Genomic DNA, 27,976 nt, shown 5'->3' on the forward strand with positions numbered 1-27,976 from the left:
CCCAGCCCCACCGCCCCCACCCCACCCCGCCACCCACCTCCTCCTTCTTCTGCTCGTCCGACTTCTCCTCCAGGTACACGGATGCAGGGACGAACTTCCGCGCCGGAGCCTCTTTCGGGGCCTCGCTCACTGGGAGAGCGGCGTAACCATGGGGCGGGAGGGCTTCTCCCCGTGGCTGACACCCCCCCACACACCATCCCCGTGGGCTGGGGGTCCCACCCTGCCCCTCACCCACCTGGCACCATGCCGGCCGGGCACAGGCTGGCGCGGCGCTGCTGCCCGTCCTGCCCCGCCAGCCACGCACCCGCACCCAGGGCCGGCTCCCACCAGACGCGGGTGGGCGGGTAGAGGTCGTCCTGGAAATACTCCTTCTGTGGGGGCAAGTGACGTTGAGGGGGGGTCCCCTGCCTCTGTCCCCGTCCCAGAACACAGCCAACCCCTCCTCTTGCCCCCCACCTACCTTGACACGTGGCACGTGGAAAGCCACGGGCTCCAGGGCGCTCTGCCCCAGGCGCAGCGCACGGGCGAACTCCACCTCCCGCACCTCGCACATCGTTTTGGGCAGGAAGACAAAGCCCTGGCGGGGTAGGGGTGTAAGCGGAGCCCGGCAGCACAGGTGAGGGGTCAGGGACGGGCAGCACTGCCCCTCTTTACCTTGTGGGGTTCACTGGAGGTGAAGCTGTTGCACTCGAGGAAATAGGGGGGCTCAGGAGTCACCTCATAGAGGAAGACTCTGGTGTCACCCTGGGGATGGAGTGAGACGGGGGCTGTCAAGGTGCATGGAGGGTCCCTCTGCACTTTTGGGGTGCTGTAGACAGGTAGCCACCCCATTTTTTTGCAGGGCAAGCCCTCACCTTGCCGGTGAGGAAGACAACACTGGTATCCTCATCATAGAAGGGCAGGAGCGTGGAAGGGGCCACGTCGAGCCCAAGGACGGACAAGGGTCCCTCAGGCAGAGCCTGTGCCCGGTACAGGAGGATCCTCCTCTCACTGCGGCTGTGGGGAGGTGACAATGAGGGGGAGCACCATGTCCCTTGGTCCTTGCCCTGGCACTTGTCCCCCTCTTTACCTATCAAAGCCAGACACCAGGAGGTAGTTGCCACCGCAAACCCAAACCAGGCGTGCTCCACGTCCCCCCTCTGGACCCGGACCCTCCTGTGTGGGGAGAAGGTCACCCTGCCTGCTCAGAGAGAGATGGGGGTGCGGGCAGGTGCCCTCGGAGGGTGTTCCCACCTGCAGCCCCAGCTCTCCAGCCCACCCTCAGTGCTCTGATTGTACCTGTTGAGGCTGAGGGCTGCACCGTGGCTCGTAGAGCCGTATCCGTCCGTCTTTGCTCACTGTCGCCAGCTTCTTCCCGTCCGGGCTCCAAGCCATGCTGAAGATCTGGGCAGACAGATGTTGTGTCCCCTCAATGTCCCAAAGTCACCCCTCAGGTGTCCCCAGGTTTGTCGTCCCTTACCTGATCTGTGTGTCCCTGCAGGCACAAGACTTCCTGCTCGGCGCTCAGATCCCAGATCCGCACGGTCATGTCGTAGGAGGAGGAAACCAGGAGATCGGATGCCACGGGGTGGAAGCGGATGGAGTAAATCTTCTCTGTGTGACCTGGGAAGGTTGAGCGGTGCGTGGTTGTCACCAGCTGTGGACACCACTGGGCTGGCTTATCCCCAGCATAGGGTGCTCGGTGTGTCCCCTCACCTTGGAGAACGGCTTCGGGCTCCTGCAGCGTCTCCTGCAGCCCTCCCTCAGGGATCCGCCACAGCCGGATCTTGGCATCTTCACCAGCTGTGGACCAAACCGGATGGGCGGTGGTTAACGCGGTGGTCAGTGTGCCCAGAGCCAGGGGACTATCCTGGCACGCTCTGGCGGGGCCGGCACACGTACCCACAGCGAGGCGCCGCGGGTCAAAGGGGTCCCAGCAGAGGTCGGCCACGGCCACGCTGTTCTGGATGGTGGGCACGGCCGTGTCAGGGAGACGGCCGGGCTTGGAGAGCTGCGGGACAGAGACGGGAGTCACTGGCATGGCCCTCACGGCGCCGTGCCAGCCTCCAGCCGCTCCGGGGTACCTCGAGCACGGCGATCTGGCCGCCGGCCGCGAGCAGGGGCAGCGCGACGTGCTGGGGGTTGGCGCAGAAGCCGTCGCACTCGCCCGGCGTGGTGAGGCTGAGCCCCCGCAGGTTGGTGTGGTGGAAGTCGCGGTGCAGCACCCGGCCCTGCGCGTGCCGGAAGCGGGAGCTGGGCCCTGGAGAGGGTGAGGGATGAGGTGAGTGCCCCGAACCCCCTCTCAGGGAGGGACCCCGAGCTCACCCTGCTGCCTGCTCACCCAAAATGCTCTGCAGGGACTTCTGGCTGGGGCTGCTGGCAAAGCCGCTGGAGGGACCGGTGCTGGCTGAGAGCGAGGTGGCTGCACTGCCTGGCGAGGCCAGTGAGGATGGCGAGGAGTAGCCACTGGCCTCCTATAGGAGAGAGAGTGGGTGGGCATGGAGTGCTGGTAGCCCTGCCTTTCCCTGTGGGATAAAGGCGGCAGGGACCCCCACGCCCTCAGCGTCCAAAGCACATTCCCAGCACCCCATCCTCACACTCCGATCGGCATCGGTGTGGTCGATGTCAGTGTTGGTGTGGTCGATGTCGGTGTCGGTGTGGCCCATGTCAGTGTGGCTGGCGTTGGTGTGGCGGGTGAAGGCGATGACAGGGGAGATGAAGGTCTCTGTGGATCTCCGTGCGGGGTGCAGGCTCACCCTCCCCACCTGCACCAGGCACAGCGGTGGGAATGGGGCAGTGGCAATGCCACCGGCAAGGACACACCCCCAGGTGACACTGACCTGCTGGTTGTTGCCTGCCCACCAGGCTTGGGCATTGATGGCCGGCAGGGTCCCAGTGCAGTCAGGGAACAGATCCTCATGGAAGTCTTGGACAGACTGTGGGAGAAGGGATGGGACAAGGTGGGTGCTCCCGAAGTCCCACAGCCTCCATCCTGCTGCAGCTGGGACACTCCTGCACACCCCCAGACACCTCTAGCACCCAGGCTCCACTACCCAGCACCCAAATTTCATACACTTTAAGCACACAGCACCCATTGCACAACAGCACCCAGCAGGTGGCACCCAGCTATCAGCATCCGCTCTCCAGCACCCCAATTCTGCATGCAGCACCCGGCTTCCCAAATCCAGCACGCAGCAAACCCACACTCTGTGACCCACTGCCAGCTCCCAGGTTTGACCTCCCCTTCTGCTCTCCCCAGGCTGGGATGGAGTCTCGCGGCACCCAGGTGCCTTTTGTCACCCAGCACTGGCAAGGTGTCCCCCCATGAGCTGAAACCATTCCTGACACAGTGCCACCAGCAGCCCCCCCTCACCTTGCGTGGCACCACGTAGCTGACAGGGACCAGGGCGGTGCTGGTGAGCTGCAGGACACGGAGCACCTCGCAGGCCATGACGTCCAGGGCCAGGCGTGGCACGGCCGCCAGGCCCCGCGTGCTGCCCTCTGTCCGGCACTGGGTCACTGTGGGGAGGGGGGACGGACACGAGGTGGGCAGTGCAGGCAGGGGTGAGCCCCCCAGGGCTGCTGTGACCCCGGTGTGGGATGGGACCTGCTTACCCTGGGTGAGCGCTGGCTGCGTGGGGGCCACCTCAAAGCAGTACAGGAGGTTTTCTCCCTGGAAGAGAGGTGGAGTGGACAGGGAATGAGTGAGGCTGGAGGAAGCACCCCACCGCACCCACATGCACCTTCCTGTACCCCCCTGCACCCACATGCACCTCGCTGCAATCCCTGCACCCCACTGCACCTTCCTACACCCGCATGCACCTTGATACACTCCCCTGCACCCTTCTGTACCTGCTGCACCCACATGCACCTTGCTGCATCTCCTGCACCCCTCTGCAGCCTCCTGCACCCCCCTGCAACCCCTGCATGCTTCTCTACTCCACTGCACCCACGTGCACATCCCTACACTCCCCTGCATCCTCCTGTACCCCCCTGCACCCCACTGCCGTGGGACCTCACCTTCCCTGCCAGCACCAGCAGCCCCGTGTCAGCGTCATACAGTGGGATGGTCACCCTGCAAGGGAAGCGTATGCTGAGCTGGGGGTGCTGAGCTGAGGGCACCCCTCAGTGCAGCACCCCAAAGGCCATGGGGCTGGATCCTGCTTTCCTGGCTGGTGCACACCCAAACCCCGTGCTGGGGAAGTGCAGGGCAGGATCAGGCCCTGTCAGCAGTTGGAGGGCAGTGGTGGTGCTGGGGGGTGCCCTCAGGCTACTGGGCTGGTCCCCAGCTTACAGCTGGACCCACACTGTCCTACCCTGGGGTGACACGTTGGCAGCGGGATGGCACTGCCAGCTGCTCCCAGTCCCGGGTGCTTGGTGCCTGCTGCGGAGTCGTGCCCAGCCTCAGGGCATCCTGCTCCCAGCCCTGCTCCCAGCACCCAGACAAGGCACCCGGGAAGCCACTGGCACCTGCAGGGGAGCCCCAGGGCTGGCCGGGCCGGCTTGGCCAGTTTGGGGTGGGCGCGTGGCACACCCTGGCACCTGCAGTGTTGAGCAGCCCCGGGAGTGCCCTGAGGCCGGGCTGTGCCTGCTGGAGCGTGTCCCTGCTCCCTGTCCTGCACCCTGTCCCAGCCTGCAGCCCGGGGTTGCTCCACAGCTGGGGGATGCTCCTGACTGAGGGTCTGGTGGTCAGGACAGAGGGCACCGTGGCTGGGGGTGCCAGAGGGGTCTGTGACAGGGAATACTCAGTGGTCTGAGGGGACAGTGGTGACAGAAGCACGGAGTCACCTCTGTGCCTTCCCACGTCAGGGGTGGAGGAGGGAGAGCCACAGGCAGAGACTAAAGGGACAATCTATTCCCTTTGTTTGACATTTCTGTGGCTGTGCCAAGGGGAGAGAGGTGTTCCATGCCATCCCATGCCATGAAGGATAGGTGTGCCTGGTATGGCACTCTCCTGCCCCAGGGCTGTTGGCACAACCCAGGCAAACACTGATGGGATGCCCGTGGCAGGCACCAGGCGTCCCCTGCCCTGCTGCCACTACTGCCAGTAGCACTGCCACCACCACAGGGGCACAGGCTTGGGACAAGGGCGCCCTGGGTGCCTGGTTGTCCCAGCCCAGCCTGTGCCATCCTCACCATGCCAAAGAGGGGACACTGTCCTGCAGCACTGGGCACAGCTCTGCTGCCACCAGGGCATGGGGACAACCCTGTCCCAGCCCTGTCCCCCAGAAGACAGTGGCAGGGGCTCTGTGGATGCCAGGGGCACAGAGGGACCAGGATCCCAGGCCACACTGGATATGGGAGTGCCAAGGACACTCAGCCCTTGGTGTTACCAGTGGTGCCAGGGGTCCCGTGGGTGCTGGGGATATGAGGGAGATACTTCCACCTGCACCTATCTCCTATACCTGTGTGTCTACACACCAGGGACCCCAGCCCCAGGGGTGCTGGAGGTCCAGGGGGGCCCTGGAGGGTTTGGAGTGTCTGGGAGCTGCCAGAGTCCTGGGTATTCTTGTGACTCTGGAGGTCCAGGAGATCTCATGGAGTCCCTATGGATCCTGGGGGTTCCTGTGACTCTGGGGAGCCCTGGGGTCCCTGTGACTCCGGGAGGTCCCTGAAGTGCTGTGACTCTGGGTCTGTGATCCCAGAGGTCCAATGGAGTCCCCAGGGGTCCCTGTGACTCTGGAGTCCCAGATGTTCTGGGTGTCCCAGGTGTCACTGTGATTCCAAGATCACGGGAGGTCCCGGAGGTGGCTGTGACTCTGGGATCCCAGAGATCCGGGGGGTCCCTGTCACTCCGGGGTCCCGGGGGTCCCGGGAGTCCCTGTGACTCTGGGATCCCAGAGATCCGGGGGGTCCCTGTCACTCCGGGGTCCCGGAGGTCCCGGGAGTCCCTGTGACTCTGGGATCCCAGAGATCCGGGGGGTCCCTGTCACTCCGGGGTCCCGGGGGTCCCGGGGGTCCCCGCGGTCCCGCCCCCGTCGGGCCCCAGGTGCGCGGGAGGCGGGGCCTCCGCCACCGCCGTGCCCCGCCCCCGTCGTCCTCTCAGCCAATGGGCGACCGGCGGGAGGGCAGGCCCCGCCCCCGCGGTTTAAAAGCCGCCCCCCGCGCTCGGCGCCGCCAGAGACGGGAGTGCTCGCCCGGCCGCCGATCCGCCCGCGCCATGGACTGACCGCCCTCCCCGACGGCCCCGCACGGCCCTGCACCGCCCCGCACCACCCGCCACGGTGAGTCCCGCGGCCGCGGCACCGCCCGACCCTCCACACAGCCACTGGAGTTCGTGCGGCGGCGGCCCACGGGCGACAGGGGGCTCTGCCGGCCACCGGGGGGCTCAGAGGACGGCGGGGCCTGGGGGGCCTTGGGCCAGACCTTAGAGCAGCCGAGGTGGGCTGGGAACCCACGATGATACAGTGTCAACTGGGCCTCGGCCGCAGGCAGGACACTCAAGGCCAGCGACTCCTCCGGGCCTCCGATGGTGGTCAGTGTGCTCTGCTCCCTGCGAGGCCTCGGCTGAGCCAGGGACACCCGGCTGGCCCCTACCAGGGCTGGTGGCAGGGCCTCGGCCGAGCTGGGGGATGGCACTGTGGTGGGCTGGGATGAGGGTGCAGGCAGGCCCCTATTTCCCCGTGCCTGTCCTGCTGTGGGATGTGCTGGGGTCTGGCCCAGGGACCTTGGCCTGGTGCTGAGGATAAGGCAAGAGATGTGTCTGGGGCTAACGTGGAGCACAGCTCCATCCAGCATGACTGGCTGGCAGTGACCCACCCTGCCAGCAAAAGAGGTCCAGGACCCCCATGGCACTGGCACGGTCCTGGGCCCATCCTGTGCTCATCCTGTCCTGGCAGACGTGGCAGCAGGGCTCTCCTGTTGGGGTCAGGCAGGTTGGAACTGCTGACAGCTGTGTCCACCACCACCCTCCTCAGCAGAGGGCTCGGCTGGGGTGGGGTTTGGCTGCCCTTGCCCTGCCTGTCCTCAGGGGTCAGTGTCCTGGGTCGCTGACCCTCCATGGGGACAAGCGGGTCCCAAGGCGGTGCTAGCGAGGGTTTCCCTCTGGCTGGTGCAGAGGGACGGGTGCCAGCAGGGCCACCAGCCAGCCTGGCCGCTGGGGATACCCCGCTGCTCCTCCTGCCGCCAGCTCCCTTGTCGTCACGCAGTGTGCAATTGGAGGCCCCTGTCACCCTCTTTGGGTGTGACTTTGGGCCACCGTGGGGGTAAACGTTCCTTCCTACACCTGGCTCCCTCCTAGGCTGGCAGTTGCCACAGGAGTCAATGTATCTCAGCAGAGATGCTCCGGTTCCAAGACTTTTCTTCCCAACCAAAACGCCCCAATCGTGTCACCCCCACACACCCACTCTTGCCAACACGCCCTGCGCCGACAGGTCCTGCTGGGGCCGGGGCAACCAGGCCGCCCTGACCCGGCCGTGCCGCTGCCCACACGGCGCTGGGCAGTGCCGCCGTCAGGGATGACACTAATTACTGTTTTCCCCCGCGCCACGCCAAGGCCAGCCGGCCTCGCCGGGTGGCCCTGACGCAAGTGCTGCCTGCCCGGCTGGCTCTGCCGGCGGGACACGGCACGAGGAAGCGCTCGGGGACAGCCGCGGCCACCCCAGTCACTGCAGAGGAATCTGCCCGTGCCGCCCGGGCCACGCGTGGCACCATCGCCGGCCTCCTCCCACCCTCCGCCGGCGTTCCGGCTCCTCCCCAGGCGGTTTGGCTGCCGGTGAAGCGGCTCTGCTGGTTTTTCTCCTTGCCAGCACCTGAGACGGGGAGCGCGGCCGGGTCAAAGGGGCAGGAGCGGGATGGAGGGGCTGGCGAGCGCTCCCGGGAATGCAATAACCAGGCCTGCATTCCTGCGGGGCTGCTGCGGAAACTTTAATTAAATAGGGAGGGGAGCGGGAGGAGGTGGGAGCTGAGGCGGCGCAGGGTGGGTTGAAAGGGAGGAGGATTAAGGGCTTAATCCTGCATCCCCCCAGCTGGCTCTCGGGAGGGGGCACGTGCTGACATCAGCTTGCTTTGGGGGGTGTAAGGGAGGGGAGCGGCTCTGCATCCTGCCCAGCAAAGGCACCGTGTCCTTCCCTGCCGTGACAGGGATGGAGTTCAGGGCCCAGCTGTGAGCAGGGCCCCTGTCCTTCCTGCTCTGATGCCACCAGCCAAGGTGGCAACCCACCGACCAGCAACAACGCTAGCTTTGTTTGGCCTTGGGGCCTTGCTTGCCGGTGCGGAAAGGGACATCCCGGCTCTACCTGGTTCCCTGAGGTCCCCAAGCAGCAGGGAAGGGCAGGAGTCCCCAGGAGGGCTCCTCCAGCCTGTCCTGCACAGGTGCCACCCTGCGGCGTGGGGAGAGCATCACCCTCGTTGTTAAAACATGTGGCGGGTGCAAAGAGGGGCGGGAGTGGCATCGTCCCGCCTGGTGGGCTGCAGGCAGGAAGGGGGGACACAGCACTCCCACCCCAGCAGGCTGGCAGGGAAAGGCTGAGCCGGGACTGGGGGAATCTGAGCCCAGATCCTCCCCACAGCCGGAAAATATGAATAATACGGCAAATATCTGCGGTGCAGGCGCGGGGGAGCCCAGCCAAGGCAGCAGCAGGCCGCTGGCAGGGCGGCCCCAACACCTCCAGCAGAACCGGGGCCTCCTCTCCACCCCTTGGGGACCCTGCCAGGACCTGGGGAGGCTGTTTCCCTGCCCCTCGTTTCTGGGGGTGACCTGGGCTGGGTTAACCTCTCGCTGCCTTGAAACAGCGCAGGGCGGCGGTGGAGGCGTGCGGGCGCGGTGCCGGCGTGTGCCAGCGGAGCGGGCGATGCCGAGGGGGCGGCGGTGCAGGCGTGTGGGGCGGCCGTGCCAGCCTGCCCGGCGCTCGTGGCCAGGCACGGATGCGCGGCCGTGGCCGGGCTGGGCGAACCTGCCCGGAGCAGGGAGCCTGGCAGGCGGGGAGGAAATGCCAGCGTAATTAAAGGGACGAGAGAGACTTGGAGTCAGCAGCTGGTTGCAGCACGGGACACGTCAGCGAAACCCGACCCTGGCATTGCAAAACCAGCCCCGGCCTCGCCAGCATCCCGCAGGCCTGGCCCCGCTCCGGGGCTGTCCACCCGGGCAGCCTGGCACAGGGGTGGCACCGCTGGCATGCCAGCACCTCATGCCACGGGCTCTCTTTCCAGCCAGCGTGCTCCAGCTGCTGGAGCCATCTCGAGAGGGGCCAGGTCTGCCCCCAGCCTCAAAAAGCACTTCACAAGGTCTCCGTGATGTGGTTTTGGTTCTGCTCTGTCCTTGTGGTCCTTGTGTTGCACACTGGCTGTGTGATGTGGAGGGGTGGGGGGACCCAGCAGCGGTGAGAGGACTGAGCTGCGGGTGCCAGGGAGGTGATGCCGTAACGGTGACCCCCTGGGTGACAGTGACCCCCTGGATGCAGCACAGCTCCTCCCCAGCACCAGGGGCTGACGGCACAGGTCATGTCAGGGCAGGGCCGGTCAAGCCAAGTGACTCAGGCGGTTGTGGTGACCCTGCCCAGCCGTGGGCGCAACCCCACCCTCGGGTGCACCCCACCCTGGGGGGGGGGCGGCTTGGGAAGAGGTGAGGACAGAGCCAGTCACCGTGTTAACCCTAGCTGACACCCCAGCAGGGGTCCAGACCCTACTGGCGCAGGATGTGGTGTCCCTGCAGCGCCGGCCGGCCGGGGCAGGCGGCACGTGCTGCTGTGTGACCCGCCAGCCCCCCGCACACCGAGAGGGCCCCTTCTGAGCTGCAGGGGGAGTGTTTGCCTGGAGCTCTGACAGCTCCAAGCAGGGAGGAGATAGGCTAGGGCTGGGGAAGGGTTCCCCTCTTCCCTGCCTGGGGACCCCCCTCTACCACCTCCCTTTACCCCTGATGGGGGGGCAGGAGGCAGTGGGTCCCTGGCCCTGCCTCGTAACATTAAAAGGGCTGAAAGATGGGGCTGAGGAGAGGGACCAGCTCTGTGTGGCACAACCTGCGGCTGCAACATTAGCCAGGGCATCCATGGGGGCTGGGGCAGGCGTGGTTACAGCTTTGCTCACTCCAGAGCATCCCTGCTGTCCTGAGTCCCCAAGGGACAAGGACACAGCCCGTGGTGCTGTGCTGAGTCCCTGCAGTGCAGCAGGGAGGGGAATGGCAAGGTGACCTGTGGGGCCAGGGGCTGGCTGGGGGTGGGTATGAGCCCCTGGACTCTGTGGGGACACAAACAGCTCCACCAGCCCCATGGCCTGTGCCCACAGTCTGGGCCACCCTTTGGTACCCTTGTCCCCAAGAGGGATTGCTGCCACTGGTGATCCAAGCAGGAGCAGCCCCCGTGGGTGCAGCTGCTGGGATGGCACAAGCAAAGGGTTAAGCTGAGCTCAGTGCAGGGAAGGCCAGCCAGGCTCCCACCCCTTCTCCACATCCCCCGTGTTTGATTTGCACCCTGCTGAGCAGTGGGGGTGGTTGGGGCCCTTGTGTGTACTGGGGACCGGGGGGGGGGAAATCTTGGTGTGCCACTGGAGACAGTCCAAATACCAGTGGGATGTGTCTCATGGTAGAGCCTGGAGTGCACAAAGGTACCATGTCCCTAAATCCTGGAGGTCTGGGGAGGGGGAGAGCGTGGAGCCCACGTGCTGCTTCACTCTCACCAGCTCTGTCACAGGGATTCAGAGGTGACCCCCAGCCCTGGATACCCCCCAGCAGGGCCTGGCCCCTAACCCTGGCTGCATTTCTCACTCCACAGAGCTGACACCATGAACCAGCTGATCCTTTGCACGCTGTTCCTCTTGGCCCGTGGGGAGCTGGCCAGGGCTTGTCCCGCGGGATGCCAGTGCCAGGACCCCAAGACCATCCTGTGTGCGGCCAGGCGGGGCCAGACGGTGCCCCAGGGGCTGCCCTCCAACACCCTCTCCCTCTACGTCTTTGAGAACGGCATCACCACGCTCAGTGAGGACAGCTTTGCAGGCCTGCCCGCCCTCCAGCTCCTGGACCTCTCACAAAACAAGATCACCAGCATCCAGAAAAACATCTTCCAGCCTCTGACAGAGCTCGTCAACTTGGACCTGTCCTCCAACCAGCTGCAGGAGATCACCAATGAGACCTTCCACGGGCTGCGGCTGCTGGAACGGCTCTACCTGCAGAGGAACAGGATCCAGCATATCCACGCTGCTGCCTTCGACACGCTGGAGAATCTGCTGGAGCTGAAGCTGCAGAACAACCAGCTCAGGGCTGTTCCCCCCCTCGACCTGCCCAACCTCCTGCTGTTGGACATCAGCTGGAACAAGATCCCCACCATTGCACCGGGGGCCTTCCACGCTGTCAACATTGAGTCCCTAAAGATCGCGGGGCTGGGCCTGACGAGCTTAAACGAGGAGCTCTTCCAGGTCCAGAACAACCTCCACGAGCTGGATGTCTCCGACAACCTGCTGGAGCGTGTGCCGGCGGTGCTGCGGCGGCTGGGCAGCCTCACCCGGCTCAGCCTGGCCGGCAATGCCCGAATCTCCCAGCTGCCAGCCGACAGCTTCCAGAGCCTTCACAACCTCCAGGAGCTGGACATCAGTAACCTCAACATCAACACCATCCCTCGGGATTTCTCCAGCTTCTTCCCCAGGTTGCGATCCGTGACGGCTGCCGGCAACCCCTTCAACTGCATCTGCCAGATGAGCTGGCTGGTGCAGTGGGTGAACGCCAGCGGAGTGGTGCTGCGGCGCCCCGAGGAGACCCGCTGCCACTTCCCCCCCAAAAACTCCGGCAAGCTCCTCCACCACCTGCAGTACTCTGACTTTGGCTGCCCCACCACCACCCCCACGCCCACCACGCCCCGCACCACCACGCTGCCGCCACCTGCGCTGCTGCCCACCACCCACCGCCCGCCCCTGCCTGCCAGCACCGCTGCACCCACCCTGGGGGCCAGGGACCCCCAGGGCAGCTCCACGCCAGTGCCCTTCAGCGGCACCCCGTCCCCCACCAGCTCCCCGCCGCCCATCTGCCCCCCTCGCACGTGTCTGAACGGCGGCACCTGCCACCTGGGCACGCAGAACCTCCTGGAGTGCCTGTGCCCCACGGGCTTTGCCGGCGCGTACTGTGAGGTGGAGCTGAGGGGGACCACGCCGGCCCCGGGCACGCCGGCCCCGCCGCCTGGCCGGCGGGTCAGCATCGCGCAGGTGGGCAGCACCTCTCTCAAGGTGGACCTGCACAACTACATCCAGTCCAAGGCACAGCTGAAGGGCATCCGCCTGAGCTACCGGAACCTCTCGGGGCCGGACAAGCGGCCGGTGATGCTGCGTTTGCCGGCCTCGCTCTCCGAGTACACGGTGCGGGCGCTGAAACCCAACTGCACCTACCGTGTCTGCATCGGGGCGCTGGGGGAGGTCCCCAAGGAGGAGCACTGTGCTGAAGCGCACACCCTGCCCCTCAGCCTGCAGCAGCACTCCCCTGTCACCCAGAGCCAGGACCCCAACCTCGCCCTGATCCTCGTCCCCGTGGTGGCCGCCGCGCTGCTGCTGGTGGTGGTGGTCACCGCCGCCATGTACTACCGCCGGCACCACCAGGCCAAGGCCCGTGCTGGCGCCGGGGTGGACGCCAGCCCGCTGGAGCTGGAAGGGGTTAAAGCCTGCCTGGAAAACGGGGACTTGAGCAGCCATGGCTGCAAGGTGCCGGAGGCGGCGATGATTTCTGGTGGCTCCGAGTGCGAGGTGCCACTCATGCAGTCGCACTACCCCAGCAACAACAACACCCCGGGGCTCAAACCCTCTTACTTCTGAGCCCTGGGCACGGGAGGGCTGAGCTCCAGCAGCAGCACCCAGGGCACGTCCCTCTGGGATACAGATCGCCAAGGGGCTGACTGAATTGAGGCAGAAAACCCCCAAACCCACAACGTGCAATTTCCGCGAGGCTGCCACGCTTCGGGAGGAGACACAAATTTTACTGCTCGGTGCCTTGATTTCTGTGACTCTACGTAGAACGTGGGTAGCGGAAGAAAGGGGGGGGGTTTAATTTGGGGGCTGGGAGAGGGGGCTTCTCTTTAGCTACTGCTACAGAGAAAGCTGCCGTGACTCAGCTGAGGGCTGCCCACGTGCTGGTAACAAGGGTCCTTTAGCAGAGCACAGCCCGTGACTCTCGACTCCCTGGAAGCTGATGTGAGCAATATGGCCCGGCCGAGGTGCTGGGACCCTCGGGACCCCCTGGGCCAAAGGAAGGGCCGAGCAGGCAAACCGGGAATTGAAGCTTTAAGAACTCAGAGAGAATATTTATACGCCGTTATTTCCCATTTCTTCTGGGAAAACTTGTTTGTTTGTTTTTTTTTTTTAGTACAGGTTTGTGTACATCTCTTTTGTAAGACAGACCAGAAGGGTGTCTTTTTGTAAAAAAAAACAAAAAAAAAAACCCAAAATAATTAAAATAACAACGACGAAAACTTCTGTGCCGCCCTGAGCACCCTGGCAGGGGTGTGGGCAGGGGTGTGGGCAGGGGTGTGGGCAGTGTGGTGTGTCCCCTATGGAGCAGCGGGAAGGTTGGAAAGGTCAGTCGTGTCCTCTCATTGTTGTTGGCAAGCACTGGGATGAGTCAGGGCGATGGAGGGGGGAAGTTTTCCCGACTCTGGGCGCTGCCCGCCACCGCGGGCGCTGAGGAGGGGTTCCCAAAACAGAGGCCATGGGGTTCAAATCGGCCCCTGCCCTGCACATCATCCAGCCTTACTTCATCCCTTCCCGCCTGCCAGATGGCTCTGGGGCCAGCTGCGGGACAAACAGCCCAGCCCAATCTCCTGACGTCACCCCCAGCAGCACCGGGACCCCCAGAGCACCCGTGACAAGTGTCAGCCTGCAGGGCCCCCCCACCCCGGGGGCTGCAGCCAGAGCCCCCACTGCCCGGCCCCGGGAACAGCCGGTTTCATGCGCTGGCCCTGGCGGGGAGCGCTGGGAGCCGGCACTCGGCAGGTTCCCGCTGCCAAGTGGTTTCTGCTCCAACTCTCTGGTTTTAATCGTTTTCCAATCCTTTATCTTTCGGGCTGGAATTTTCCAGGTTGAGGCCCTGCCCGCCGAGGTATGTTTGATTTGGAGAGAATGAGCACAACGCGGGGCTGACGCCGAGGGTCACCGCCGTGCCGTGCCGCACCGCGCTGGCCGCTCCGCCAGAGGACACGGCCCTGACCCCGCCGGCCCCCCGGTCCTGCTCACTCGGGGCAGGGAGAGGCTCTGGATGCAATTAGGGGCGCGGGATGGCGGCGGGGGCCGTCTGGCACGGCCCCCCCCTCGCTCCCAGGTGGGCTTCCGGCAGGGCTGGCTCCCATTAGGGCCGGCGCAGCGGCAGGAGGGGCCCCTCGCCAGCGCGGGCGGCTCGCTGCGATGGCCACGCTCGCCCACTCAAAGGGCCCATTGTGGTCCTCTCCCCACAGATTTTTCAAATTAACATCCCAAATTCCTCCCAAAATTGCTGCTGTGTAAATATTTTCACTGCGAGCTTTGTATATTTTCCAGCCTCGCGAGGAGGAGAGAAGAAAAGTCCCTGGCGGAGCCGCGGCCTCATGCCGGGTGCCCCCGGCCGGCCACCGCCACAGCCCCCCGAGCCTGGCCCTACCCCTGCGTGTCCCCACACCAACACTGGCTGCAGGGACCTCACAGAGCCCTCCAGCCCCTCCTGGCCCCTCCCTTCCCCCCTCCTTTGCCTCCATGATGTGCCCTTCCCCTAACAAAACTCAGTTCCCTACTTGCAATGAGCTGGAGGTTTGCAGGGCACTCCCCCACATGCCAAGTTTGCTGGGGACCCACATGACTCCTCAGCAAGTCCCACCATTCCGGGGAGGTTTCCAGCAGCTCCAAAGTGATGGGATCTACAGTGAAAATGCCAGCACAGCAGGAGCCAAGTGGGGGCTCGGCTTTGGCAGGTGCAGCACCACCGGGATGCCCCAAGCCAAGGGTTTTAGGGTGCCAGAGCAGCACAAGGGGGGCAGCCTTGGCACAGAGGTGATGGGGACACTGTGGCCAGGGCAGTGCTTGGTGTCCCCTCCTGACAGCCATGTCTGCACCCGGGCAGCCCTGCAGGAGACCAGCATTGCCCGAAATGGGACCGTCCAGCCCCTGTGGCTTCCTGAATCCCAGCACAAAATTCCCCCTGGCCACTGCCAGCCCCATGGCGTGCCAAGAGCGGCTCCGAGCGGCACATTGTGCGGCGCTGCTAATTCCTCCAAGCTGAATCAGCGCTGGGAAGGATTGCAAAACCCCCTGAAATGGACCCAAAAAAAATCCCTCTCGCTAAGCAATCCAGCGGGGCTGGTAACCGAGAGCCACGGCCAGAGCCACCGGCAGGATGGGGGAGCTTGGCAGGAAGCCACGCCGGGAGGAGCCTCCAGCTTCACTGGGGCAAATCCTGCCTGCACCCCAACGTGGAGGGCTCCAGTCTTCCAAAAAAACACCCTGGGCTCCAAGGAAACCGAATCCATGTCCCCTTGGGCCCCCAGGTACCTGTGGCCAGAGCAGAGCCTTTAGGGGCCATGTTCCCTCGGTGCCATCAGTCCCTGTGCCCACTCCCCAGGGTGGGGACAGGTGTGTGCCCATCCCACAGCCCCCAGTGCTGCCAGGAAGAGTTTTGGGAGGACAGAAATCCTGCTGCCTTCCTGGAAAGCTGGAGAGGCCAGGGAGCCGTGGCCCATCTGGGAGTGATTTTGGTGCTGCCATCCCATCCCAGCTCCATCCACAGCGCTGGGCTATTTTTACCCAGTGGAATTACGGGGCAGGCAGTGATGGGCGGGGTGGCTGCCCCCACCTTAACCCCTTTGTGTATCTGCCCAGCAGCCCTATGGGGATGGGTCCCACTGGGGTGGCACCTGGGGGGTGGGGGTGGCCTCTCCCCCTCCTCGTGTGTGAGGTTTGCAGCCAAGTGGGGGCAGGAAAAACCTCTTCCCCATGGATGGCAAGCAACCACCAGCCCAGGTACCTATGGGATCTGCCCAGGGACTAGGGCAGGGATGGGGACAGGGATGGACCTGTCCTGCTCAGGGCTCTGCCTGCTGGGTTGGGAGAGACCCCCCAAAGCACCCACCACAAACCGAAAGGGCTGCTAAGCCCCAGGAAAAAGCAGTGCAAGGGGTATTGGGGCCAGGTGGGACGAGAGCAGGACTGACCATCGAGGTCCCATTACGGCGGGTGCCTGGGGAGAAATGGTAAGGTGACATGGGGGACATGTCCCTCAGTGAGGCCATCTGCTCTGGTGCACACAAGAGCTGGAGCTGAGAGATGCTGGGGCTACAAGCCTGACCCCAGGATCTGATTCAGCCATGGGCTTTGGCTGGGACAGGGGCAGTGAGTGGGCACTGGGGGCTGAGCACCCCTGGGCAGCATCCCCAGGGAACTGCCTGGGACCCTCCATATCCTTCTTTGGCTCTGGGTGGGACAAACCCCCCCCAAATCTCTCTGCAAACATCCTGCTGGGCAGGCACCCTGCTGTGGGCAGGTCTCCTCCCAGTTCTTCTGGACTTTGTACTGTGAACAGCAGTGGGGGTCTGGCTGTCCCCATCCCTCCCCATCACCGTCCTGCCCCACGGGGACGTGCCCAGTGTCAGCACACACCACGGGGACATGGCTCCCTGGGACCTCTGCTGACCCAGGCATCTCATCCCTATTGATCATCCCTATTGATCCAGCCACAGCCCCGAGCCGGCTGTGGCACCCCCAGCCTCCCTGGGGACATTTTCGGGACACCAGAAGATGCAGGGACACAAGGGAGCCGCTGTTCTCCTGCCACCACGGTGGTGACAGCACCGTCCCGGGGCAGTGCTGCTCTGGCTGCCGGGCGTGCGGCACCGGGGTCTGCTCGGTGACCCCGAGTCGGAGCCGGTAACCCAACCCTGCCGGTGCTGGTTACAATTTAGGGCAACAATAACCTATTGAGGCCCCTTCCTGGCTCCTGCCCTGCTGCTCCTTGATCTAATTAAAGGGGGCCGCGGGAGAGGCAAAACCTGAGCCGAAGGAATGGCAGGTACCCGGAGGCGGCACACTGAGGAGGACCACGACACGCAGAGGGGCCATGGCCACCCACACCTTCTCAGGGGTCTGGGCACTGACCCTGGCACTGGTGAGGTGCTTTGAAAATGAGGTTTGTGTGGTTGGAAACATCTCACCTGTTCGGGATTTGGGATGGAAACCCCCAAGGCACACGCTGATGTGGGGGTGCATGGGGCCAGTGCCCCCCACTCTCTGCCCTCTTCTCCCATGGATGCTGGGCAGGATGCAGCCACCCTGTAGGCTGTGGGCACTGGGGGGGGATGCGCTAGAGTCACCCCCACCTTGGGGCACGCCACGGCCCTGCTTTGGGGTGCCACAGGGACATGTGGTGCCGGCGCGGTGGGGACGCAGAGGGGACGCGGTAGGGATGCGGTAGGGACGCGGCTCCCCTTCCTGCCGGTCTGGCGTCAGTAATGAATGGTATGAGTTTCCTGCCCGCCCACTGATTGCTTCCTCAAAGAGCCTCAACGAGCTGCTGCCGCTGCACCCAGCTCGCCGTGCCTCGCTCACGGCATGGCCGGCACTGCTGGACCTGCCTCCGAACCCCAGGCCGGGCACCAGTGCCCACACTGGAGACCCGCAGCGGGCACCCAGCACCACTGGTGCCATCTCTGAGGGGCTCGGTTCCTCCAGCACTGAGCCTGACCCAACACTGCTTCCAGGGGTACCTGGTGACCCCCAAAAAACCGCCACGCCCTGCCCCAGCCACAGCGCCGGGGCTCCCGAGTGTCGAGCCCCTGCTCAGGACGGCTCAGCCCGAGGGAGAGCGCAGCCCCCGCTCGGCACCTCCGCCGGGAGCCAGCCCAAATCCCCCTCCACCATTTGTCATCTCCGCCAGATTTACAGGCGGGAGCGGTTGGGGCTGGGAGCGCGGCGGGGCCTGAAGAAAGCACCTCCCAGGCACGGGAGGGTCCCCCCCTCGACCCCGCCACCCCCAGCCCCTCTCGCGTGGCCCCACCACGCAGCCCGCATCCCGGCAGGGCCCCGGCGTGACGCGCAGGCATCGCCCGCCAGCCGCATTCCTGGGCCGATAAACGCGGCAGCCAAAATATCTGCAGCCTGCGCCGAGCGCAGCCGCGGCCCCGAGCCCGCAGCACACCGAGAAGGGATGGCTCACCCCGGCCTGGCCAGAGGGATCCGGGGTAATTCCCACTGGATTCTCCGCCAAGATTAATAACGGACCCCAAAGCGTGCCCTTTGCCGCCGGCTGTGTGCCCCGGCCTCCCTTGGGAGTGTTCGATGATGGAGGTCACCAAGGCTGCACCTCTGCTTTTGCAGATGGCACTGGCAGGGCTGGAGGGCAGGAGAGCTGGGAGCTGCTCCCCTGGGGAGCTCGCAGGAGGGGGCAGCTCACTTGCTCCCACCATGCTGGCACCTCCCCACTGTGCCCACAGCTGATCCCCTCCCCTTCCCTTCGGTGTGTCCCGGGTGCTGCCAGCACCAGCGCAGAGCTGACACCGCGGTGCAGCCAAGGGCCAACCCTGCTGCAAAACTTCACTCAGCCCCTTGCCAGAGACCCCATGCTGGCACCCAGCAGCTGCTGGCCACTCAGCTTGCCCTGGCACCTCAGCCCACCAAGGAGCCAGCTCAGCGTCCAGTGAGGGTCCTGGCATCCCAGTGCTTTGCCAGCAGCTCTGGGAAAAACCAGTGGCCTCTAGTACATACCAACAAGTAGCATGGCCCAAACCCCCATCCCTGTGGGATGAAGGCACATCCTCCTCCTCCTCCTCCTGTTTCCTCACCCACACTGTGACACCAGGCCAGTTCTGTGGGGGCAGCGTGGGAGAGGCCAAGCTGAGTCTGACCGGAGTGTTCCCGGCCTTGGCAGTGCCCCACAGACAGCAGACAGCTCCATCATGCCGTGTCAGGAGGCACTGACCCCTTAAGCTGCCAAAGCTCCTCTTCCACTTCCCCAGGGGATGCCTGGTGAGCACCAGCCTGGCCACGGCTGGCTGGGCAGTCACCACGGCACCACAGCACAAAGCACCGTGGCCCCGCTGGGAGAGGGAGGTTGGGGCTGAGCCGCTCCGGTGCTCCAGCAGCGCCAAAGGGATTCACTCGCCCGCAGCATCTCATGGTACCGCCTCAGTGCACGCGCCCACCCAGCCAGCAGCCACCTCAGACACTGCCCCCAGCAGTGCCACCACCCACCACAGCGTCACAGAGCACCTCTGTGCCCTCCACAGCACTGTTACCACGCTCCCATCCCACCCAAATGGGAGTGGGGATGTGTCCCCAGCCTTGTCTGCAGATTCAGACCAAATGCTGCTGGCGCCAGGAGCTCTCTGCCACCTCCTGCTCCACCACCACACTCCCTGAGGGTCCCTGACCATGACGTCCCCACCGCCCACCCTCCTGCCCCGCGGTGTGTCCCCGTCCCTACCCAGGTGAGGTGTCCAGCGCCATGGTGAGCGTCGCTTCGCTGAACCGCCGCATGTCCCACAGCTTCACCTCCCGCTCCCGCATCTGCAGGGATACACACACACACGCTGTCAGTGGGCACGGGGGCTGCCTGGCCCTCCCCACGGTGCCACTGCCTTCACCACCCAGCCTCCTTGGCTAGGGGAACCTCCTGCTTTCATGCTTTTTAGGTGGCCTAAAAGCATGCTGCCCACAGCAGCTGCAGGGAGTGGGGCTGGGACATCCTGGTAGTGCCAGGGCCACCTTCCCAGGGAAGACTGTACCTGGCTGAACCCGACGGAGATGAGGCAATCGCTGGAGCCCATCCAGAGCAGCCGGGAGTCCTTGTTGTTCTCATGTGCCGGGACACTCTGCAAGGCACAGGAGGCACGGCTGTCAGTGTTGCTGCCAGCCCTGCTGGGCACATTGAAGGGGCGTGTGCTGCACCAGCCATGGTTGTGAACCGCCCCAGGGGTGAGCACGTGGAGCTGAGCACTCTCTCCCGACTCTGCCAAAAGCTGCTGTGGGGACAGTGCAGTGGGGACAGCCTGCAAGCGATGACAGCCCGGAGCCCCCACCCTGTGCCAGTGCCAGTTGCCTGGATGCCAGCATGGTTGCCTCGTGGAATGGCTGGCCTGGCTCCCGGTGAGGAGCAGGGTGTGGCAGCAGGTAACGTGAGCGTGAAGGGGCACGGGATGGCTCCTGGGTCCCCGGGGCTCTCCCCACACCCGGCGAGGGGGTGACAGGGTCACAGCGCTGCGAGGAAGCTGCTCCATGCCACAGGCACTAGAGGAGGCTTGGCCCATGACCATGATGTCAGAGGGACTTACTTCCTCGGCTGCATCCCCGAGCTCTTTATCCACGCCGAATCCCACCTGCAGGGGCTGGGTGCCCCGTGTGTGTCCAGATGCTATCGAAACACATGGCAAACTGAGCCTGGCCACATCCCCCACGCTGTTCTAACCCCCTGCACCCTGCTCCACCTCTCGCCTGGGCTGCCCGCAGGACTGGGACCCCCCGGCCACGCCACCGCCTCATCCTGCCCGCCCGTGCCAGTCCTGCCGAGGACAGGAGGGGTAGAGTTTGCACGGGGCTGTCAGCGGGTGCTTCCCGGCTCCCATGTGTCCCGCAGATGGGCCCTGCGGTTCGCAGCGCCCAGCGGGAGCCGGCAGCCAGCCCCGCCCGCGGTGCAGGCAGCGCTCACAGCCCCCTCCGCTCCTTGCAAAGCGCCAATAAATGGCTGCTAACGAGCTCAGAGCTGGCAGGGAGAGCGGAGAGCTCTGCCAGAGCCAAACCCACCACGGTGCTTCCGGCACCACGGCGCAGGGCAGGGGGTGGGAGGGATGGGGGTGCCACGGAGGAGCCCTCGAGCTGCATCCCCCTCGGTGTGAGCACTGTGACCTTCAGCCACAGCCAGCAAGGCTCTGCCACCGTGGCAGCCAGCAACGGGGCACAAAGGTGCTGTATCTCCCCCTTCCCCACCAGATAAACCCCGCTGGAGCACCCTTCTCCAGTCCCAGCCTCCAGCCCCTGGAGAGTGCCGGGGTGGGAGCAGGCACATTGTGCCAAGCTCGTCCTCCCCTGGCTCCGTCACACCAGCTGCCTTGCCAGCACAAACATGGCTCACTTGGAAGAGGCAGCACTGGCCGAGCTAAACCCGGTGCTCCCAGCCACGGGAGCAGGATGTGGGGCAGGAGGGGCCCGGCCCCCTCCGCCAACACCCTGGCAGTGGACCCAGCACTCGGCAGGGAAAGGACCTGGAGAAGGGAACATGTCCCAGGATCGGTGCCAAAGAGGGATGGAAACTCCAGGAGCTGGGGCCAGCCCGCACGTCAGCCAGGAGAGCACTTCTGCACCTGAGCTGTGCGCCTGTGGCAGCCAGAACTCAACATCTGGAGATCCCATAGCCCATGGCGCCGGCCCCACGGCCCCGGGGCCCTGTGGGTCCCCTGGCCCCCCCGGCGGTGGGTGGCAGCCCCCGGGGCGGTGGCAGGGCTGGCAGAGAGCAGGGCGCTGCCGCGGCGCTCCCAGCCCGTGGTGTGCCGGCTGTGGAGCAGGGCCATGTTTTCTGCATTAGTTCCATCCCTGTTCAGCAGTACGTATGGCAGCAAGTATGTGGGAGGCTGGGCTGCTCCAGGCTCGCTCAGACACCCGCCTGTGCAGATGTTGCCAGAGGTGAGCCGGCGGACAGCAGTCAATCCTGGGGACCCCCCGCCCCGTGTCCAATCCCCTGGTGTGGGGGGTCTCAGGGGGGGTCAGGGTGACGTGACCTGGCACTGAGGGTGGACACTGGGGTGGTTCAGCCAGCTCAGAGCCCTGGGGTGGCCACGGGGCTGCTGCGGATCTCTGGGGCTGGCAGAGCTTGCAGAGATCCTGGCACCCCTCCGGGAGTGTCTCTGGGGCAGGGGACCGGCTGCAGCCCAAAGGACAGGCATCCCTTCTGAGCTGCTTGGCTCAACAGCAGGCTGCAAGGAGCCCACCAGCTCCAGGCTAGCCCCTGGGGATCCAAGGAGACCTCCCATTTCCCTGCCAGTGCCCAGGCAGCCCAGCTTCCTCCTGCCCATCACACGGGTCCAGCCCAGCTGGTTTTGGGCAGCCCAGGCTGGGGGCAGCCTGTGCTCCCTCCTCGGAGCCAGATCAGCTGCATGGGGAGAGTTTCCAGCACCATCCCCCTCCCAATCTCAACCCATCCCTCCCACCACAGGCTGGGGTAAGGCGCTGGTACCCACGGGGGTCCCCAGCCCTGCTCCCTGTGCAACACCGAGGGGGCTGCGCGGGGGCCAGGCCCGGCGTGTGGGATGCAGCTGTTGGCAGCGACGCAGCGGCGGGGTCGGGTGAGCTGGTAACAGCTGCCCGCAGGGAGCGGCTGCCTTCGGCCGCCTGGGAGAGCCCCACACAAAGCCGAGGCTGCTCCAGCTCCCAGGCGATCCCCGTCTCCAAGGGAACCGTCCACCCTCCGCCGGATGCAGGGCAGGGAGGGCAAAGCCGTGGGGCTGGACAGGAGGCAGATGGCCGGGGGGGGGCCCAGCTGTGCCCTTGGCAGAGCCCCCCGTGGATGGCAGGGGCTGGGACAGCTCAGCCATGCCTGTGGCTAGCAGCCCATGAGCGTGGCTAGCAGCCCGCAGGCATCTGATCCCCGTGGGAAGCAACCCCAGCAGCAGGATCTGCGTGGGCACAGGAGGCACCAGAGCCAGGCTGAGCCATTCCTTTGCCAGCGGGTGCCAGGGCAGGAGGGGTCTTGCCTGGCCAGGGCACTGTGGGGGGTTCCAGGGACAGACACCCTCCAGCTCCATGCACACGGGGAAGCCATCGCTCCTTCACACCCTATGAGGCAGCTGGGGGCAGGAGGAACAGCTTCCAGGGAGCCGAGGGGGTTAACCACGCACCGAATCCTCCTCTCTGAACAAGAATGTGAGTGATCTCCCTTCCTTGCCAAGTCCCAGTTACTCCAGAGGTGGCCAGGAAAGCAGAGCAGCCTCTCCCAAGCCAGCCCCACTCCTGGTCTCTGCCTGTAGCTCAAGGAGACCAGGATCTGGTCTTCCCAGGGAAGCATAGGGATTCCACATAGCAGCAGAGATGCTCCAGTAGCCACCATGCTGCCAGCACTGGCTCCTGCCCACTGCTGAGTGTGGGGACGGAGTGGGACAAGCCCCCTCCTGCAAATGTCACCTCCCTGATCCCACTGGCCAGGGCAGCATCGCTGTGGTGCCCCTGTGACCCAGGGAGCTGGGCACTCTTAGGCTCTGCCTCTTCCACTCACTGCCAGAGCAGCCCCCCACCTCCATACAGGATGCTGCCAGCCCAGCAAGGGCAGGAAGGCAAGCCAGACAGCCCCTCCCTTGGCACGGGTGCCAGGACACAGGACCAGGATGGAAGCATGACCTCCATCCCTGGGCAGGCGAGGGGGAACCCGCTGGCCGTGTGGGGTGGGCAGGCTCGTCTCCCACATCTCACCTCTTCCTGCAGCTACCGACCCCAGCAGCTGTGAGGCTGTTATCAAATCCCCAAACACCTCTGCCCTCTGCAGTAGGAGCCTGCCAGGTCACACATAGGCTGGGGCTCCCAAAATGCTGGGAGGGGGATGCCAACCCATGTGGGTCTGAGCCGGCGAGGCCGTTCCCAGCAGGAGGGACAGGCATCCAGGCCTATCCATCCGGTGCTGCCACACACTCACATCCCTTGAGATGCCTCTGGCTCATCCCAAATCCTCCTCAACTTCCCCATGTCTGCCATACCAAGCGGCATTCCTGGGAAGGACGGCCGAGGGGGAAGCGGAGCAGAGGAAATATAAACAGCCCTGTGCAGCTACGCTGGGGAACAGAAGCATGAGAGCGCCGAGTGTGCGGTGCTATAAATAGGCAGCCCAGAGTCAGGCCAACTTTTTCAAAGCTTCCCACGGTCTCCTTGGGAATGTGGGATGCTGTGGACCTTCCCCCAGCCCGGAGGAAGCTGCTGCCGAGGCTGGGAGTCAGGTACCCCCAGGGTGACCCCAGCGTGGGATACCACGATGATGAGGTGTCGGGGGAGGAAGGCTAAAAGTCTCTCTATGTCCTGATGCGCCTTACACTGACAATGATGAGTGGTCCCCAGCCAGCCCTAGACTGACAGCTGGACCTCGGGCAGCGGTGGCATGTCGGGTCCATGGAGTCCTTCCTGGCTGTGGATACAGCCGGGTCACCCCAACCTGGATCTCCACCTTGCCACAGCATCACCCTGCCACCACAGCGATGCTGCCCATGGAGACCCTCTCCCTGCTGCATCTCCCACTGTGGTAGGGACTGGTGTGACCCATGGGATGGTGGCCACGGTTTGGGAGAAGGGCTGGAGTCCCTCTCCCACCCCTGGGACTTGGAGCTGGGCTGAGACAGCACCAGGTGGGACTGGGCCGTGAGCCCCAGCTGCTCCCTGTCACCGAGTTCTGCCCCCCAGCACAGACCACAAGGTGGGGGGACAAACCCACAGCAGGGACAAGCCTGCAGGGACACTCTCCCAACTGTCCCCAGGCGCCCTCAGCCCCAGCCCTGCTCATTAAAACAGCTCATTACAACATGAGCAGGAGCGTGCGCCGGCCCGGTGCGCGCGGCCGTTCCCTCGCCCCCGGTCCTGCCGAAACGCCGGCAGAGGAAGTTTCTCGTGAGAACAGAGCCAGCTCCTCTCCATCCCACACTGACTGTGCTCAGCAGCAGCCCCACAGCTTCACAGAGACAGCTCCTGTCCCTGTCCCAGGAGCCAGGTGCCGCTTGCACACACAGCCCCTGGCACGAGGGCATGGGGGGCAGAATGTGGCCCATGGGCTCTGTACCCAGGACAAGGTGGCCAGGGCAGTGGGCAAGCAGAGATGCCACCGTAGAAGTGCAAGGCGTACCCAAATCACTGCCCTGCCCTGTGCTGGTGACCCACCTGGGCATCAGACAGGTATGGGCACCTTCCCGGTGCTCTGACTCCCTGCTCAGCACTGTGTCCCCTGTCCCACCAAGGGACATGGAAAGGAGGTTTGGTGGGGTTTGCACAGGAATCACATGAGGGCAAGGGCAGGAGCAGCGATGCTGAGCCCTGGCAGAGCTGAAGCCGCGAGGGAGAGGATGTGACTCACTTCCAGGGAGAGGGTCAAGGCGAGGAGGGCGACCACCAGCACCTGTGGGAGGGGAGGGCAGGCGGCTGGGGCAGCATGGCCTTGGGAAGGGATAAGGCAGCAGACTCACAGGATTCTTTGGAAGGAAAGCAGAGCTCAAACCTGGACCCCACCAGGCAGCAGCAGCATGGCTACAGGGGATGGCACAGCAGGAGCCACTGCAGCCCTGGCATCTCCACTGCCAGTACAGGGTCACCAGGGAGGCACAGAGAGCAACAGGGTGCAGGCACAGCCCTAATGCTCAGTAAGGGCCTGCAACGAGGGCCTGAGTGTCCAGCAGGATGAGGCCACTGCTCTCCCAAGGGAAATCATGGCCCCGGGTACATACCAGGCACCCCACAGGGTCAGCCAGACCCTGTCCATGCTGCCCTCACTGCGTCACACACTCCTGCCTGCTGCTGGGACATGCTCAAAATAGCTGCCACGGGCGTAGCTGGGAATGGGGGGTCAGGCCCTGGTGAGGGCATGGCTGGGGTGTGGGCAGCCTGCCAGTCACCCTCCTTGTCACCCACCCTCAGTCCCCTGCCCCACGTGTGCTGCATCCACAATAGCTGAGAGCAACATCAGGTAATAGGAGGAGCGACCCCTCCTCCCTGAGCCTCTTATTTTAGCTCCTTCTCATTCTTTTCCCCCTGCTCTAAAAAAAGGAATGTTTAATGAGGCAGGCTTGGCAAATTAAGAAAACCAGCCGGAGGAGCAGCCCAAGGCCGAGGCCGGCTCTTGGCACCACAGAGTGCCGCGAGGAGAGCCGGCGGTGCCGAGCCCTCCGCCTGATGCGGAGGAAACCCAGCCCGTGGCGCCGTGGGGGCCAGCCTGGCTGGAAAAACCATCCCACCGTTCACCTCTGCAAAAAAACCAGGCAACTTCTAAGCCAGGAGCTCCCGAGGTGCTGGCACTGCACCGCGGCTGCGGCATCACCTGGTTCCGTAACCGCGCTGGCCCCGGGGGAAGGAGAAGGAGCATTTCCAAATTAACCAGCCCTCCAGCAACGGGGAAAAAAAGAAACAACAAAGCCCAGGAGTGTTAATCCCCTTGGCTAAGCGAGCTCTGCGCAAACTTCCAGAGGATTTATGGCATTTTAAAGTTTTCCCCCTCAGCACAGTACTTCTCGAAGACTAAACATCTCCATCCATCCCGAGCTGGCCGGGGCAGGGCCGCAGCAAGGAAGGTGCATATTTCTCTTGGCAAACATGGATCGCCGACCCCGGGCTGGATCAGACGGCAGTGGAGGGAAGTGAGCTGCCTGCTTTGAACAGCCACCATCATTCACACGTTATTTTTAATAGCTCAGCGAGACAGAGTCCACCCTCCCCAGGAGACTTGGCTTGAGCCCATCGCACTCGCAGCTCCGCCGAAACGCTGTGAGACAAGCTGACAGGTCTGGCAGGGGGAGAACTGGTGGGGAGGCGGGGAGGGGAGCACTGGGGCCACGGATGGATAGACACAGGGTGAATTTGGGAGCAGGGAGTGGGACCTTCTAGCCCTGCCAAGTGGCAGCTTGGAGCAGGAGAGTGTCACGGGGGCCACTGGAGGGCTGGAAGCACTTTGCCCTGGCTCGCCAGCACGTGTCACCACAGGGTTTATGTTTATATATTGTGGTGGGGTGTTTATAAGGCTGCTTTGAAGGGCTAGGGCACCATTTGTACCCACAGGAAGCACCCCGGGGCCTCACAGGAGCTCAGAACCCAGGTTATGGGCAGGAGCAGATGGAAAGTCTGGGTGCAGTGCTGGAGCACCAGCTCCCTTCAGTTGGTGCCCAGGGTTACTGCTGTGCCTGAGCACAGCGGCTTCCTGAGCCCATGGGCAGCAGGAGAGGCGTCAGAGCCTGCTGCAGCCATCTCAGCCTACTCTCCAGTGCATCTCTCCCTTCAGGCACACAGCTGTCAGCAGCCAGAGCCCCCAAGCCACAGGAAACCTCTAATAAGAGGCTGTTTGAACTTGACGTCAAGGCTTAAGTTCTCTGCTTATTTCCTAATCGCTGTTATTTGCTGAGCTGTGCAGATCTGGCTGCCCAGCCCTCACCCTTTGCAGGTCCTCATCCCCAAGAGCCTTTGGTCCAGCTCCTGCAGGGCAGGGCAGAGCCTGGGAGCCTGCAGAGCCCGAGAGCCCACAGCCCCTGTGCCCCCAGGGCTCGGGATTGCTGCCTGCAGTGTGCCAGGGCACTGGGGGAGATCACCAAACTGGTGCCAAAAAGGAGGCAGCTCCATTCCCCCTGCCTGCAGTCCCTGCCTCCGTGTTCCTTCTCCCAAGTCCTGCCCCAGCTGGGATGTTTTGGGGGACCAAAGCCCACCCCCTCAGCAGACACCCCAGTCGGGCAGGGCTGCCTGCAGCACAGCCGGAGGGGACAGTACCTGGGAGGCAGCTGGGCTGGCTCGGGGGTCAAAGATCCGCAGTTTCTTGTCCTGGTGAGATAAAAGAAAACAGAGGAGGGTTAAGGACCCTGGGGCCAGTGGGATGGCAGGATGTATTAGGCAGAAGGCTGGAGCGAGCAGCCCCTCTCCTTCCTGCCCATCACTCTCCTGCCTGAACTGCCTATTCCTGTGGATGGCTTGCATTGTGTCCTCCTAGTCCTGTCCCACATTGTGGGCAGGGGTGCATTCCCAGCACCCCCCGAGCCTCACCAGGACCCCGAGACACTGTAAACTACTCCTAGAGAAGGAGGGAGCCCCCTAAAGTACAGCCAGGGCTCGACATCCTGGCAGTGCTGGAGGGGAGCAAGCCCTCTCCTGCCTGGCATCCCTGCACCAAAAGGGGCACGAGACCCCCTTCACAAGGGCTGGCAGGGCACAGAGGCAGCAGGGGGGTGTCCCAGTGCCAGCCCTACTGCCAGGGCGCTGTTTGGGGAGCACACACTGTGGCAGCCTCACAGCACAGCCCCAGTGGGGCTGCCCCACAGCCTGGATGAGCACAGCTCGGTGTTGTACCCTCCGTGCCCAACCCGCACGCTTGGCACGGGGCTCCAGCCACAGCTGGGCCTCCAGCTTAGCCAGCACTCTCTGCATC

General features: G+C 64.4%; 2 protein-coding genes across 3 annotated transcripts in view; one reads left to right on the top strand and one right to left on the bottom strand.

The window, feature by feature from the left end:
• Positions 1-27,976, bottom strand: part of LOC114057032 (coronin-7-like) — a 38,238-nt gene that overhangs the window by 3,354 nt on the left and 6,908 nt on the right. The window contains exons 7-26 of the mRNA XM_027882793.1: positions 27,325-27,375; positions 19,626-19,712; positions 19,325-19,407; positions 4,000-4,054; positions 3,595-3,652; positions 3,353-3,498; positions 2,820-2,915; positions 2,577-2,744; positions 2,321-2,453; positions 2,064-2,239; positions 1,882-1,990; positions 1,696-1,782; positions 1,460-1,602; positions 1,279-1,383; positions 1,070-1,155; positions 855-996; positions 655-744; positions 461-577; positions 236-371; positions 38-129 (exon numbers count right to left, since the gene is read on the bottom strand). Coding sequence (XP_027738594.1) covers positions 38-129; positions 236-371; positions 461-577; positions 655-744; positions 855-996; positions 1,070-1,155; positions 1,279-1,383; positions 1,460-1,602; positions 1,696-1,782; positions 1,882-1,990; positions 2,064-2,239; positions 2,321-2,453; positions 2,577-2,744; positions 2,820-2,915; positions 3,353-3,498; positions 3,595-3,652; positions 4,000-4,054; positions 19,325-19,407; positions 19,626-19,712; positions 27,325-27,375 — 2,160 coding nt within the window. The remainder of the gene's footprint in view (positions 1-37; positions 130-235; positions 372-460; positions 578-654; positions 745-854; positions 997-1,069; positions 1,156-1,278; positions 1,384-1,459; positions 1,603-1,695; positions 1,783-1,881; positions 1,991-2,063; positions 2,240-2,320; positions 2,454-2,576; positions 2,745-2,819; positions 2,916-3,352; positions 3,499-3,594; positions 3,653-3,999; positions 4,055-19,324; positions 19,408-19,625; positions 19,713-27,324; positions 27,376-27,976) is intronic.
• VASN (vasorin) lies at positions 6,115-13,320 on the top strand. Of its 2 annotated transcripts, XM_027882783.1 has the most exons (3): positions 6,115-6,203; positions 10,686-12,710; positions 12,762-13,320. In XM_027882783.1, the coding sequence occupies exon 2, from the start codon at positions 10,696-10,698 to the stop codon at positions 12,703-12,705; it is 2,010 nt and encodes a 669-aa protein (XP_027738584.1). In that variant the 5' UTR covers positions 6,115-6,203; positions 10,686-10,695; the 3' UTR covers positions 12,706-12,710; positions 12,762-13,320. The 2 variants fall into 2 exon arrangements, with proteins under 2 accessions (XP_027738584.1, XP_027738583.1); XM_027882782.1 differs by having other exon boundaries at positions 10,686-13,320.

Source organism: Empidonax traillii, unplaced genomic scaffold (genome assembly GCF_003031625.1).
Source record: "Empidonax traillii isolate 1590-97213 ecotype Southwest subspecies unplaced genomic scaffold, ASM303162v1 scaffold111:size2041728, whole genome shotgun sequence".
Lineage (NCBI taxonomy): Eukaryota > Metazoa > Chordata > Aves > Passeriformes > Tyrannidae > Empidonax > Empidonax traillii.